The sequence below is a fragment of the Hypanus sabinus genome, chromosome 1 (genome assembly GCF_030144855.1).
Source record: "Hypanus sabinus isolate sHypSab1 chromosome 1, sHypSab1.hap1, whole genome shotgun sequence".
Taxonomy (NCBI): Eukaryota; Metazoa; Chordata; class Chondrichthyes; order Myliobatiformes; family Dasyatidae; genus Hypanus; species Hypanus sabinus.
The window spans coordinates 128,910,468-128,924,107 of record NC_082706.1 but is presented as its reverse complement, the minus strand read 5'-3'; the positions used below and the strand labels follow the sequence as shown (position 1 = coordinate 128,924,107).

The 13,640-nt window shown below is 37.5% G+C and overlaps 1 protein-coding gene across 3 annotated transcripts in view; it reads right to left on the bottom strand.

Annotated features, from left to right (window-relative positions):
• Nucleotides 1-13,640, bottom strand: part of ankrd12 (ankyrin repeat domain 12) — a 204,279-nt gene that overhangs the window by 37,129 nt on the left and 153,510 nt on the right. For 2 of the 3 annotated variants that reach the window (XM_059976172.1, XM_059976183.1), the window contains exon 5: nt 5,521-5,685. In XM_059976172.1, the coding sequence (XP_059832155.1) occupies nt 5,521-5,685 (165 nt within the window). The remainder of the gene's footprint in view (nt 1-5,520; nt 5,686-13,640) is intronic. The other variant, XM_059976192.1, reaches the window with a different exon arrangement.

Genomic DNA, 13,640 nt, shown 5'->3' with positions numbered 1-13,640 from the left:
ATGATACAGTTTTTCTTTAGAAGTATGACAGTTCAAAGTGTTCCTGGCTTAGGTTATTGATAATCAACAAAAGCCAATTTACCATCTTATTTGAATAAAGGCATAGTAGGAAATAGATATTTGCCGCTTTAACTTTATCGAAATTTATTTATTGATCATTCTCTGGAAGAACTTTGCAAAATTAGTCAATTCCACTCTTTACAAGTTTGAACAAGTGTCTTCTCCTGCTATAAACATTGTTTAATTTGAAGCAATATTCTGGTTCTTCCTTCCTACACAGTAAAATTTTAATCTTGCAAACACTTAAACAAAAGTGACTAAAAGATAATATAAGTCTGAGAAGGCTATGCTTGTTCAGATTTTGATTTCAACTTAACCTTGACACCAGAAAAGCTTGATATAGTCTCCTGTAAATTGGTGCTGGAGTATAACAAATGGCTCCATTTCCCAGTTAAAAGAATCAGATGCAGTTCTCAAGGTCAGACTGAACACACATGGCTTCCTTCAACTTTTAGGGTTTAAGATTTGGCGATAGTTCAGTGTTTACTAAGGTGGATCTGGCAAAGCACTTTATCTGAATTAAAAAAAAAGAAATTCATTCAGTGGAGAATTTTCTTTGCTGACTTGCTTACTTTTTTGTGTAGTAGCTCTCATCTACCCATATTAAATTTTATCTGCTACTATCCTACTTACAATGTTTTTAACTGCCGCTTGTAGTTCCCAAATTACAGCCCCATATTTAACTACTCCAATTTGGTAATGTCTGCAAATTAGTATGAGGTTTCTACTGTAAATATTGAATAGCAACACAAATTTCCATTAAAATGTAATGAAACTAATGCAACAAAACATCCTAAAGCACTTTTGACAAAAAGCCAATTGTACAAGTTAAATGTTTTGTGTAAATGAAATATTACATTTTTTGTCTTTCAGATTAAATCAGGAAGTTAACTCCTCAAAATTTTACATTTTATATTTACCCTAGCTAACTCAATTCCTCACTTCAATACACACGTTTAGGAGTGTTGAATCCCATTGCAGCATGCATCTTAGCATCTCATTTTAAACAAAAAAATACAACTTTTTGAAGCCTCAGTTGCTGATTTGCATGACTTCACATCTCCTACTACAGAGATACCTAGGCTGATTCATTATCTAGCCAAAAGACTGAATAACAATCAGATTTATTATGACTATATGGAAGATGTGACCAATCTGTCATTAAAGATTGCAATGAAGAGTGGAATAATGTTTTAACTTCAGATATAGTCAAGTTTGCTCTGCAGACATGTGCATTTATGTTTGATTACAAGTTCCAGTTTTAAAGATTAGCTTTATTTGTCACACTTGCATCAAAACATGCAATGAAATGCCTTGTTTGCATAACTGACCAATGCAGTCCAAAGATATGCTAGGGACAGCCTGCAACAATCACCATGCTTCCAGCACCAAACAGCATACCAATAGCTTATTAACCCTAACCCGTACTTCCTTGGAACGTAGGAGGAAGTTGGAGCACCTGGTGGAAATGCACGTGGTCACAGGGAGAACATACAAACTCCTTACAGAATGTGAAGAGAATTGAACCCCAATCACTAATTGTAGGTGCTGTAAAGTGTTATGCTAACTGCTTCACTGCTGTGCCAGCCCAAGGTCTCAATGGTACAAGGAAGACTGTTTATCCATTTTTTGTTGCCAGAACTGGCAATATTGCTGCAGTTTTCAGCTAATTCTACCATTATCAGAAACAAGGTTGAATTTTTCAGACTTTACTAGCTGGCTTGGCAGATATTCTCAATACACAAGGGAATTAAGTCCCTAAACTTACATCCTTAAAAGGTGTTATTCCTTCTATAATTTTCTTTTTATGGGGAAAAAGCAAATAAAGACAAATAATGTAAATATAGTTACATTAAAAGGTTACAATGAAAAATCGGCAGTGAGGACAGCCTGTTCAAGACAATTGACCGACTTCAGAATTACTTGTAAGAAATTTAAACTTCCTCCTCTATCCTCCGTTAAAAACTTACCTTCAAAAACATCGTCTCTTTGTATTTCAAATTATTCATGAGCAACTTGGCTAATTCATGACTATTTATACAGCAGCAGTTCAAGCCTGCGAGACCAATAGTCTGACCCAATTCATTAAGATTAGAAATGTGGTTTAGTTCCCCTACTGAAAGATAAATTAATTACAATAGAGAAGGAACACTTGAGATTCACTAGATTAAATTGTGTGGAATGTCCAATGAGAAAAGATTAAGTAGACAGAGCTAAATCTCTTTGTATTTTAGAAAAAGGCCTCATTGAGGCACGTTAAGATAGATTTCCCTTGCAAAGAGTGTTTAGGACCAGGTGTCAGTATTAAAATAAGGGGTCACTGACTAAGATCTGAGATGAGAAGAAATTTCATTTAAGAATGAATCGTTAGAATTCTCTACTAAGAGGCTGTAGTGGGTCTGCTGCCAAGTTTATTCAATACACAGATGAAATCTTGCACACAGAGGGAATTAAGGAAAATGGGGCAAGTGTAGCGAAATGGCATGGCAGTTGAAGACCAGACATGATCTTATAAATGATTTAGAGGGAATGAGAGGTCAAATGGCCTCTCCTTACTTCTATTGGTTATGTTCTTATAATATAAAAATAGGGTTTCCTCATACAAAATAAAATTATTGATAATAGTCCATGTTGCCACAGATCAGAAAGAAAAGCAGGTTTTGGCAAACACAAACTTTGTATGTGAAGACTGATAAAATAATGAGCAAGACTGAACTGCTAGTTAGTAATCTATGCAGTTATTCCTCATTTATTTAATATTACCATGCAAACGAAGTTTACTACAACAGTATTATATTAGAGGAAAGTAATTAGCATTACTGGGATACTGTGAAACCAACTTGGATAATCTGAGCACAAGACATGTCTTGAGTAGAATAATGAGACAAGTTGGTTTCTAGGAAATATCTTTTATAGTACCTCATACAATCCTGCAAAGTTAAATCAATGGGATGCTGAAGCAATAAAAGCCACAATAACCCACAATTCCTCTATCAAATATTAAATTAAATAAACTGAAAAGGTGAAATGTCTTCAAAAGGTTTACATGTACTGGTATTGATTAGCTACTTCCACAATTATTTAGTGAGCATAATTTTAGGTTGGTGCTCATATTTGTATGGATAGTGGTGTTGCATAGCCTTCACTAGCACAATAACAAGTCTGATGAATAAATGCATTCTAAAGTATGCATTTGTCATGTTCTCCTTACTGTTGTTAGCCCACATTAAAATTAAAGCTACTCTCAGTAATAGCTAAGAGAAATTGGGTACATTTCTTTGTATCTTTTATTTTCGATCAGTCAAGTATACCACTTAAGCCAATTTAAATTAAATTGGACACAACATTCAGCTAGGTATGTCTAGAACATTCTATATGACATTGACTTGGAGTCAATGCACCTGGATGAAATGAATTTGAATACTATATTTGAAGATTATATTTCTTTCCAGTAATTTTAGTGAACTTTGAGCATGGGAAGAGAGTTTCAAAGAGCCCAGTAAACAAAAATCAGTAAATATCTATGCACAACATTCCTAATAACAAAGAGATTTGCTATTAGTGAACATTTTCTGAAGCAAGAAACAATATTACTATCAAGCTCCATTAAAGTTTACTACATTATAATTGACTTGGGGACAGAAGTGCAAACAAGCACAGAAAATAATAGAAAAGTATTGTGGGATTAAAACAAATCAAATTCATAAATTGAATACTAAAAGACAGAATTGGCTGCTTTGTGTGGTAAACAGGTTCATAATCAGCTGAGAGATAGAAGCTAAAAGAACATAATTTCCTCAAAGTTGACAAGGCAAGGAGAAAGTATGCCCAATATAAAATGTGAAAATACAATATAGCATTTCCACCCAGACTTTCCCTTGAAAAAGGACCCATGTACTATTAAAGAACTTGCATTTGGAATCAAGCCAGACTAAGGAAGAATCAATATTATAAGTGATTAAGGGGCAATGAAAGAGATGGATATACAAATTCAGGAAAAGGCAGTATCCCTCCACACCCCTGGATTACATGGAACAGATGAAGTGTTATCAATTATATAAGGAACCTATTCTTTTACCTTTCGAATTATCACAAGCTTTTACTAACAAGGTAACTTGAGTAGGCCAACATAGTGTACTTCATTTTACTTGGAATAGAATCAGTGTTTTCCCAGCATATATGACAAATCAACTCTTGGACTTCCAGCCTGGTACAGGTACTGATTTATTTATTCATTTACTTCATTAAATCAGCAAAATAAAAAAAGATGATGAATGGACTAGATCCATATTTTACTTTTGTAAATCATTCATACAACTAATTTCAATGCCTAAATTCAAGCGGTCATTGAAATACACAAATGGAAGAAGTTAAGCTGAAAGTATTTAAAATTCTATTATTTTCCAGTTGTTTGTGTGAATCTGTTTTCTCGCCCTTTCTGAAGGATTATTCAAATCAGACCACCGTTTTCTAAGCTTCTGTTTAAACTGAGCTACCAGTCTGCATTTTAAAATGCTGGCAACAAATGAAACTGGATATCCCTTCCACACTGCAGTCATCTGATGATAGAGATCAAAAATTTATGAAATGAAAGCTCACATTAGGAATAAAATCTCACTTCAGGAACCATATACTAATTGGAATAAATCAAGAGTTCTCACAAAAAACTGGTTGGTAGATAAAATATTGATTAAATTCTAGCTATTGAAACTGCTGATTCATTATGAGTGTGGATTCCATAGCCCAAACTTTAAGATATGACATAGTAATTTTCATCAGTCAGTTAAGACAAATAACTTTAACTAGCAATTCATTTCCAAACCAGAGCAACAGCTGCTTAATGACAGTATCTCTATGACAGAACAAGTAGTTTAACAAAGGGAAGAAAATTTAGACAGAAAGTCAAAGCAAACATGAATGATTCCTATTCACATAGACATGTATACTCTATTAATACGCAGGATATCATGCAAAATATCTAATTTGGCAAGCATACTGTTTTATAGGGCTGCACAGTGGTGTAGTAGTTGGCACAATACTTTACAGTACCAGTGACCAGGTTTCAATTCCCGCCACTGTCTGTAAAGAGTTGGTATGTTTGCCCCATGACAGTGGGGCATTACTTGGTCATTGTAAATTGTCCCGTAGTTAGGCTAGGGTTAAACTGTGGGTTCTGAGCGGCACAGCTCGAAGGATCGGAAGGACCTATTCTACACTGTATCTCAATAAAAATAAATAAAGAGAAAACATTTGCTTATTTGAATCACTTTTAGTTAAACTCCTGTCTGAAAGTATCTGTATATTTTCATGGGAAATCATGTTTGCTTATACAAAACAAAATAGCTTTGCATTCTGTCTGAGCTATCTGAGCAATGAACATGTAAATTCATTAAAAATTTTGCTCAAGAGTCCAGATTTATTGCACAAGTTGACAAGAAAAAAAATTATGGTTGGTATGACCTGGACTGTTATCTCTCGCAGTCATCTGCATCACTAGAGCCATCTGTTGACGCTCCGACAGTGGATACCCAATAAGTATGCCGCCAAGTGTAGCCTTGCAAACAGGAACAGATTTTTTGCTTCCAGGTTCCTTTTTCATTTTCTTTTTCTCAGGACCTTCCTTTTCTGAAATTTCAGAAGAGCAAAGTTATGTAATATTCTAAAAGCATCATACACAATTTGACAGCATTAAAAATCTATGAATACATGATCTAAACAATGCATAGATGGAAAACACTCATGATAAATGAAAAATAATCACCAGTTCCAAACAGATACTATCATTTCAAAGAGGGCTGGGTTACAAAGGAAGGAATTTGTCATTCCAAACAAGAAAGTTGTATGTAATTCACTAAGTTTTTCAGACCATGCTATTCAGGAGCTGTTTTTATGGCACCTCACAAAATTTTGACATGGAGTGATGCACTACAAATTATCTTAAAAATAATACCATGCTCATGAGATGAACATAATGACAAATTCCACGAAAGTGTATTATATTAGAGTCGGGGAAAGGGGGAGAGATGGATACAGGGAGAGGGAGAGGTGTGGACGATAGAGGGGGCAGGGCAATGGGGAGAGGGGATCTTAATACCACTAGCTTTGAAGAAGAGTGAGGGCATATAATTTTAAGATTATAACTTAAGTCATCTTGGAAGAAAATTAGGATGTAGTTTTCCCAATGGGTTGTGGAAATGTGGATTTTTCTTTTGGTCCTCAGAAAGGCTGAAGATTCTCATACAACTCAAATAAAGATTCTTAGATAATGACAAAAACTTAAGGCAGGTAAACGACAATAAAATACTATCCAACCACAGCCAAATTAAATGGCACAAAAGTTTTTAATACAATGCGGTCCACTTTTATGTCCCTGTCTTAGCAACTTTTTGCAGTAATTTAATGCAATGACATGGTTTCAAATTCTAAATTTTCAAACTAGTGTACTCTTTCTACATCCACCTGTTAAACTAAACTTATTTCTTGCACATGATCTATATCCCTCCATTCCAATATGTTCATTCACTTGTTTAAACACCACTATCAAACCCAATTCTGTCAATACTGTAACAGCATGTTGCAGGCAGCTACTGTCTAAGACAAAATCTGTCCTGCACATCTCTTTTAAACATTTGCCCAGCCACCTAAAACTTATGTCCTCTAGTTTCTAACATTTCTACCTTGAAAAAAAAGACACCAGCTAATCTAGCTATGGCTCTCATAATTTTATCTCTATAAGCTTCAATCTCTGATGCTCCACAGAAAACAATCCATTTATTCAACCTCTCATTATAGCTAACACTGTTTAATCTAGACAGATACAGAACCAGAATCACGTTTAATATCACTGGCATACAGTAGGTCATTAAATTAACACACACACAAAATGCTGGTGGAATGCAGCAGGTCAGGCAGCATCTATAGGGAGAAGTGCTGTCGACGTTTCGGGCTGAGGCCCGTCATCAGGACTAATTGAAAGGAAAGATAGCGAGAGATTTGAAAGTAGGAGAGGGAGGGGAAAATGCGAAATGATAGGAGAAGACTGGAGGGGGTGGGGTGAAGCTGAGAGCTGGAAAGGTGATTGGCAAAAGGGATACAGAGCTAGAGAAGGGAAAGGATCATGGGACGGGAGGCCTAGGGAAAAAGAAAGGGGGAAGGGAGCACCAGAAAGAGATGGCAAACAGGTAAAGTGGTGGGTAGAAACAGAGAAAATAAAGGAGAGGAGAAAAAGCTAAATATATCAGGGATGGGGTAAGAAGGGGAGGAGGGTCATTAACGGAAGTTAGAGAAGTCAATGTTACATATCATATGTAACACTGAATAGAATATATTATTCTACCCTGAGATTCATTTTCTTGCAGGCATTCACAGTAACACTATGAAACACAATACAACCAATGTAAAACATACAAGATAAACAACCAATATACAAAAGAAAACTGTGCAAATACAAAAAATCTCCAACAAAATAATAATAACAACAATAAAGTAAATAAGCAATAAATATTGAGAACATGAGATGAAGAATTCTGGAAAATAAGTCCATAGGCTGTGGACACCCAGAAACTTGAAACTTATCCTTTCCACTACTAATCCCTTAATGAAGATTTTTGTTTTCCCTCAACTTCCCCTTTCTGAAGTCCAGAATCAATTCTTGGTGAACCTCTGCTGTACTCTCTTGACATTCTTTCTGTAATTGGCTGACCAGAACTGCATGCAAATGTAGCCTAACTGAAGCTTTATACAGCTGCAATGTGACTTCCTGGCTCTTATACTCAAGGGCTTGACTGACGAAGAAGACAAACATGCCATGGCAATTTCTTTACCCTTCTATCTTCTTGCTTTGCCACTTTCAGGGAGTTATGGCCTTGAGCCCATAACTCCTCTGTACATCAATGGTGTTAAGAGTCCTGCCATTAACTTTATACTTCCTTCTTACATTTGACCTTCTGAAGTGTAACAACTCAAACATGCAGAGGTTAAACTCCATCTGCTATTTCTCTTCCATAGCTGCAGAATATCAAAATCCTGCTGTATCCTTTGACAAACTTCTTTACAAAGTTTTGCATAATCAGCAAACTTACTAATCAGCCCCTTTACATTTTCATCCACATCATTTATGTCCATCACAAACAACTGAAGCTCAGCATTGATCCCTGTAGAACACACTGGTCACAGACCTCAGTCAGTATAACAGCTCAACAGCATTATCCTCTGTCTTATGAACAAACCAGTCTTCAATCCAAACTAACAATTGATCATGGAGCAGCAAATCATAAACACAAGCAAGCCTGCAGATGCTGGAAATCTGCAACAACACACAGAAAAAGCAGGTCAGGCAGCATCAATGGAAATGAATAAACAGTCAATGTTTTTGACCCAGATGCTTCTTCAGGGTCTATGTATCTTAAATCTTCTGGACTGGCTTACCCTGAGGGACCCTGTAAAATGCCACATGGACAAAATCTACTAATCTGCCCTCAGTGATCTTTGTCACTTCCCTTACTTTGTAAGACATGACATGCTCCAAACAAAGCCATATTGATGATCTCTAATGATTTCATATTCTTAAATGTGAGCAAATCCTACAGCAAAGAATCCTTTGCAATAGCTTTGCTACCACTGTCAGGAGTGTCTATACGTCTTTCCTGTGGAATGCTCTGGTTTCCTCCCGAAGTCCAAGATCGTACTAGGTAGGTTTCATGTATGCCAGGTGTTTGCTTCACAAATTAATATATATTTTTTTTGGTGCTAAAGCTTCATCCAGTTCTAGCTTCATTTGAAGTAGCTTTGGATATGGGCAAAGAACCTAAAGTACAGAGTTGTTAAAGGTATGCCCAGTGTTCAGTTTTCTTATGAATGTGGCCATGAAGATAAACATTACCTTGTGGCTTTTGAACTCCTTGACAAATGAAGCCTCACACACCATTTGCCTTTTTGGCAACCCTATCAACTTACACGGGAACTTTGAGGGATCTAGGAAACAGACTCCAAGACCTCTCTGTTCTTCCACATTGCCAAGAATCCTGCCATTAACGCTCTATTCTGCCTTCAAATTCAACCTTTCAAAGTGCATTGCTTCACACTTTTTTGGGTTGAATTCCATCTACCCCTACTCAGACTGTTGCAACCTACATCAACCCTCCATAATCCACAACTCTACCAACATTCATGTCACCTGGGAACTTACTAAAATACCTTTTCTGTATTCAAGAATAATCATCTATAAAAATCACGAACAGCAGAGGTCCCAGAACAAATCACTGCAGAACACCGTTGCCACCGCAGGAGTGAGGAGGACTTCAGAGTTAGAACATAGAATAGTACAGCAATTACAGGCCCTTTGGCCCACAAAGTTGTGCTGACCCTCAAACCCTGCCTCCCATATAAGTTCTAGCATTTAACTTTCTTTGGCGTTACTCCTTTCTTTTCGCAGATGATTGCACAGAAAAAGTATTTCAGGATGTATATTTTATATGTTTCTTTGACATCAAATACACCTTTGAAACTTCTGAAACCAACACCTTGAAAGAATCCATCTGCTACCACCCTCTGCTTTCAATGGGCAAGCCAAGCCAATTCCTCACAGCCAAATTTCCCTTGATTCCATGTCTCCTGGCTTTCTAAATGAGCCTACCATGGAAAACCTTTCCAAACATCTTTCTAAAATCCATATACACCATATCCATTTCTCTAACTTCATTCATGTGCTTTGTCACATCCTTAGATTTCAATCAGGCTCATGAGGCATGACCTGCCCCTCACAAAACCGTACTCACTGTCCTTAATTTTTCCTGATTAATTTGTATTTTTCTAAATGTACTGCTGTATACCATCTTTCATAACAGCTTCTAATGTCTTCCCTGTTACAGCTATTATGCTAACTCACTGGCAGTTTCTTGCTGCTGGCTGTCTCACTTCTTTGACAAATAACTTGATTACAATGCTACTTTCTAATCCAAAGGTACCTTACCTGAACCTTTCAAAAATTAAAACCACTACACTGCAGAATGAAATACTAAATTCACCTGCATGTCTAAAATCTACAGCTTCTACTAATAAGGATAAGGACCTCAAATTAATATACCATCCTGAGGTAAATATATTATCATTCCACTTGTTCTATATCTTGGAATTCCTACACTAGGGAAATAGCTTTATCAGAACAATCACAGCAACCTGGCTTAGCACAATCTTACATAGGAACATAAGAAACAGGAGCAGGAGTAGGCCATCTGGCCCATTGAGTCTGCTCCTCCATTCAATAAGATCATGGCTGATCTGGTCATGGATTCATCTCCACCTACCTGCCTTTTTTCCCATAGCCCTTAATTCCCCTACTATGCAAAAATCTATCCAACCTTGTCTTAAATATATTTACTGACGCAGCCTCCACTGCTTCATTGGCCAGAGAATTCCACAGATTCACCACTCTCTGGGAAAAGCAGTTCCTCCTCATCTCTGTCCTAAATCTGCTCCCAAGAATCTTGAGGCTATGTCCCCAAGTTCACAAGGAATTAATGATATGTAATAAACATAGGCCTTGCCAGCAACACCCAAAGAAAAATGAACTAAATGCACCCCACCATTGCTCAAAAAGAGCACTGCTTAGAAGATATCATCCTATATTGCCCTGATGCAAGAGTCACATTAGTTTGAAAAGGTAACTCACTTTTGATTTCTGAGTGGTATAAAACAACTTGGAAATGGTTATTATGAATTTCATATCTAGAAAGATAGTACACCACCGAATAAAGTGTTACGCAATAAAATTACCAAGGAAACAAGTCTAAATTAACTATGAACTAATTAGCATTTTAGATTACTACTTCATTCCAAAACATACACATTTTAGATTACTACTTTATGCTATATTGTTAGTCATTTTAGATCTGCAAGAGGGTTTATAGTCTTACAATTTTAAGAGTATCAATATTGCAAATATTCAACATCAGCTCACAATTTTTTTTACATTTAACTAAAATGCTGATTATTTCAAATAATAATTAAGGATTAAATTATAGAACTGAACTCACGCATAAAAAGGACTGATTTGTTAATTTTACATTTTAGTTTGGATTCAGAAAACCTACAGCACAATACAGGCTCTTCGACCCACAAAGCTGTGCCAAACAGGTTCTTATCTTAGAACTAGCTAGGCTTACCTATAGCCTCTATTTTTCTAAGCTCTACGTATCCAACCAAGAGTCTCTTAAAAGACCCCATCGTTTCCGCCTCCACCACCACCACCGGCAGCCCATTCCACACACTCATCATTCTCTGCGTATAAAACTTACGCATTCTGAAGCAGCTCCACTAACAGAGTTTCAAGTACGCAGAGTTTTATCCATCTAATAACAGGATCTTCCATATTAAAATATGACACCTCTCGGGAAAGCAGAATAATTTAACACCTGTGGTTACAATGTAGAAGCAGGCCTTCCCAAGAAAGGTAAAATCTACTTACAGCCCAACTTCAAATGACAAGATTCTAGTCAGAGGATCTTCAAGTTCCTGGTGTGAACATCATCTGTCCTGGTCCAACCAAGTAGATGCCATGGCATGGCCAAAAAAGCTTACAAACACCTCCACTTCCTGAAGAAATTGGAATATCCCCATCAGCCCACACCAATTCTTATTGATGCACTATAGAAAGCACCCCATCAGAATTCACCACTATTTGTACAGCAACATCTCTACCCAAGGACCCTATAGAAAACCCTGGCAATTCTGGAAGATGTTTCTCACCCTCTGCATGCTACCTTGACTGAACAGAGCAGCACTTTTAGTAACAGACTAAGACAACTATGCTGTTTCAAAAACTGCTATGAGGTCATTCTACTGGCCATTAGGCTCTATATTGTGTCAAACTATAGCTGGAGAAGTGATGACCACCCCTCCCCCATTAGACTGTTTGTAGTAACTTATTTTTTAATTCTCTCTTACTTCTCTTCCAGTATTTGTATATTTGTTTATCTGTGCATTGTAACGCTACCATGACACTGTAATTTCCTTTGGGATCAATAAAGTATCTATCTACAACCACGAGTTACTATAAAGAGTTGTGGACACAGCTCAGTATATCACAAACAAAAGAGAAAATCTGCAGATGCTGGAAATCCAAGTTACACACTCACAAAATGCTGGAGGCACTCAGCAGGCCAGGCAGCATCTATGGAAAAGAGTACAGTCAACATTTTGGGCTGAAACCCTGCAGCAGGACTGGAGAGAGAAAAAAAAAGATGAGGAGTCAGAGTTAGAGGGTGGGGAAGTGAAGGGAGAAACTGAAGGTGACAGGTGAAACAGTGGCGGAGGAAGGGTGAAGTAAGGAGTTGGGAAGTTCATTGGTGAAAGATATAGGGCTGGTGAAGGGGGAATCTAATAGAAGACAGAAGGTCATAGAGGAAAGAAAAAAGGGGGAGGAGCACCTGAGGGAAGCAACAGGCAGGCCAGGAGGAAAGGTGAGAAAGGGAAAGAGGATGGAGAAAAGAGAAGGTGGGGCGGGGGGAGATTACTGGAAATTCAATAAATTGATGTTCACGCTGTCAAGTTGGAGGAATACAAGGCATTGCTCCTCCAATCTGGGTGTGGCCTCATCATGACAGTAGAGGAGGCCATGGATGGACATGTCAGAATGGGAATGGAAAGTGGAATTAAAATGGGTGGTCACTGGGAGATTCTGCTTTTTCATGCTTGCTGAAGTGGTCTCCCAATCTACGTCGGGTCTCACCAATATACCAAAAGACCACATTGGGACCACCAGATAGAATAGATGACCCCAATAGGCTCACAAGTGAAGTGTCACCTCTTCTGGAAGGACTGTTGTGGGCCCTGAATGGTAGTGAGGGAGGAGGTGTAGAGGCACATGTAGCACTTGCTTTGTTAGCAAGTGCCAGGAGAGAGATGAATGGACAAGGGAGTTGCGTGGGAAGTGACTCCTGCGAAAAGCAGAAATGGGGGAGGGAAAGATGTGCTTGGTGGTGGGATTCCATTGGAGATGGCGGAAGTTATAGAAAATTATGTGCTGGATTAAGTGTTAGTAAATCATAAGAGGCCAGCCTTCCTTTCATGGATTGTCTATATTTCTCATTGCTCCAGTAAAGCACCCAGCATAAATTGCCCACCAAATACTCTTTTCTCTCCTCTTCCAACAGACATAAGATACAAAAACCTGAAAGCACATACCACTAGGTCCAAGAACAGTTTGACCCTACTGTTACAAGTCTATTAAAACAGTTCCGTAGTATACTAAGATGGACTCGACCTCAAAATCTACCTTGATATAATCTTGCACCTTTATTGGTTACCCGACTATACTGTCTCTGCAGCTGCAACACTTTATTATGCATTCTGGTTATTGTTTTACCTTGTACTCAATGCACTGTGTAATGAATTAATCTATATGAATAGCATGCAAGATACACTTTTCACCATATCTCAGTACGTGACAATAAAAAAAACAAATTAATTTCAGCTTCCAGAGAAACTTTATGTTTAAAAACTCTGATAATGGTCCCCCCACCAATCCCCCAACTCACCCACCTGTCTTGATACCAATTCTACAAGCAACTAATCACAATCCC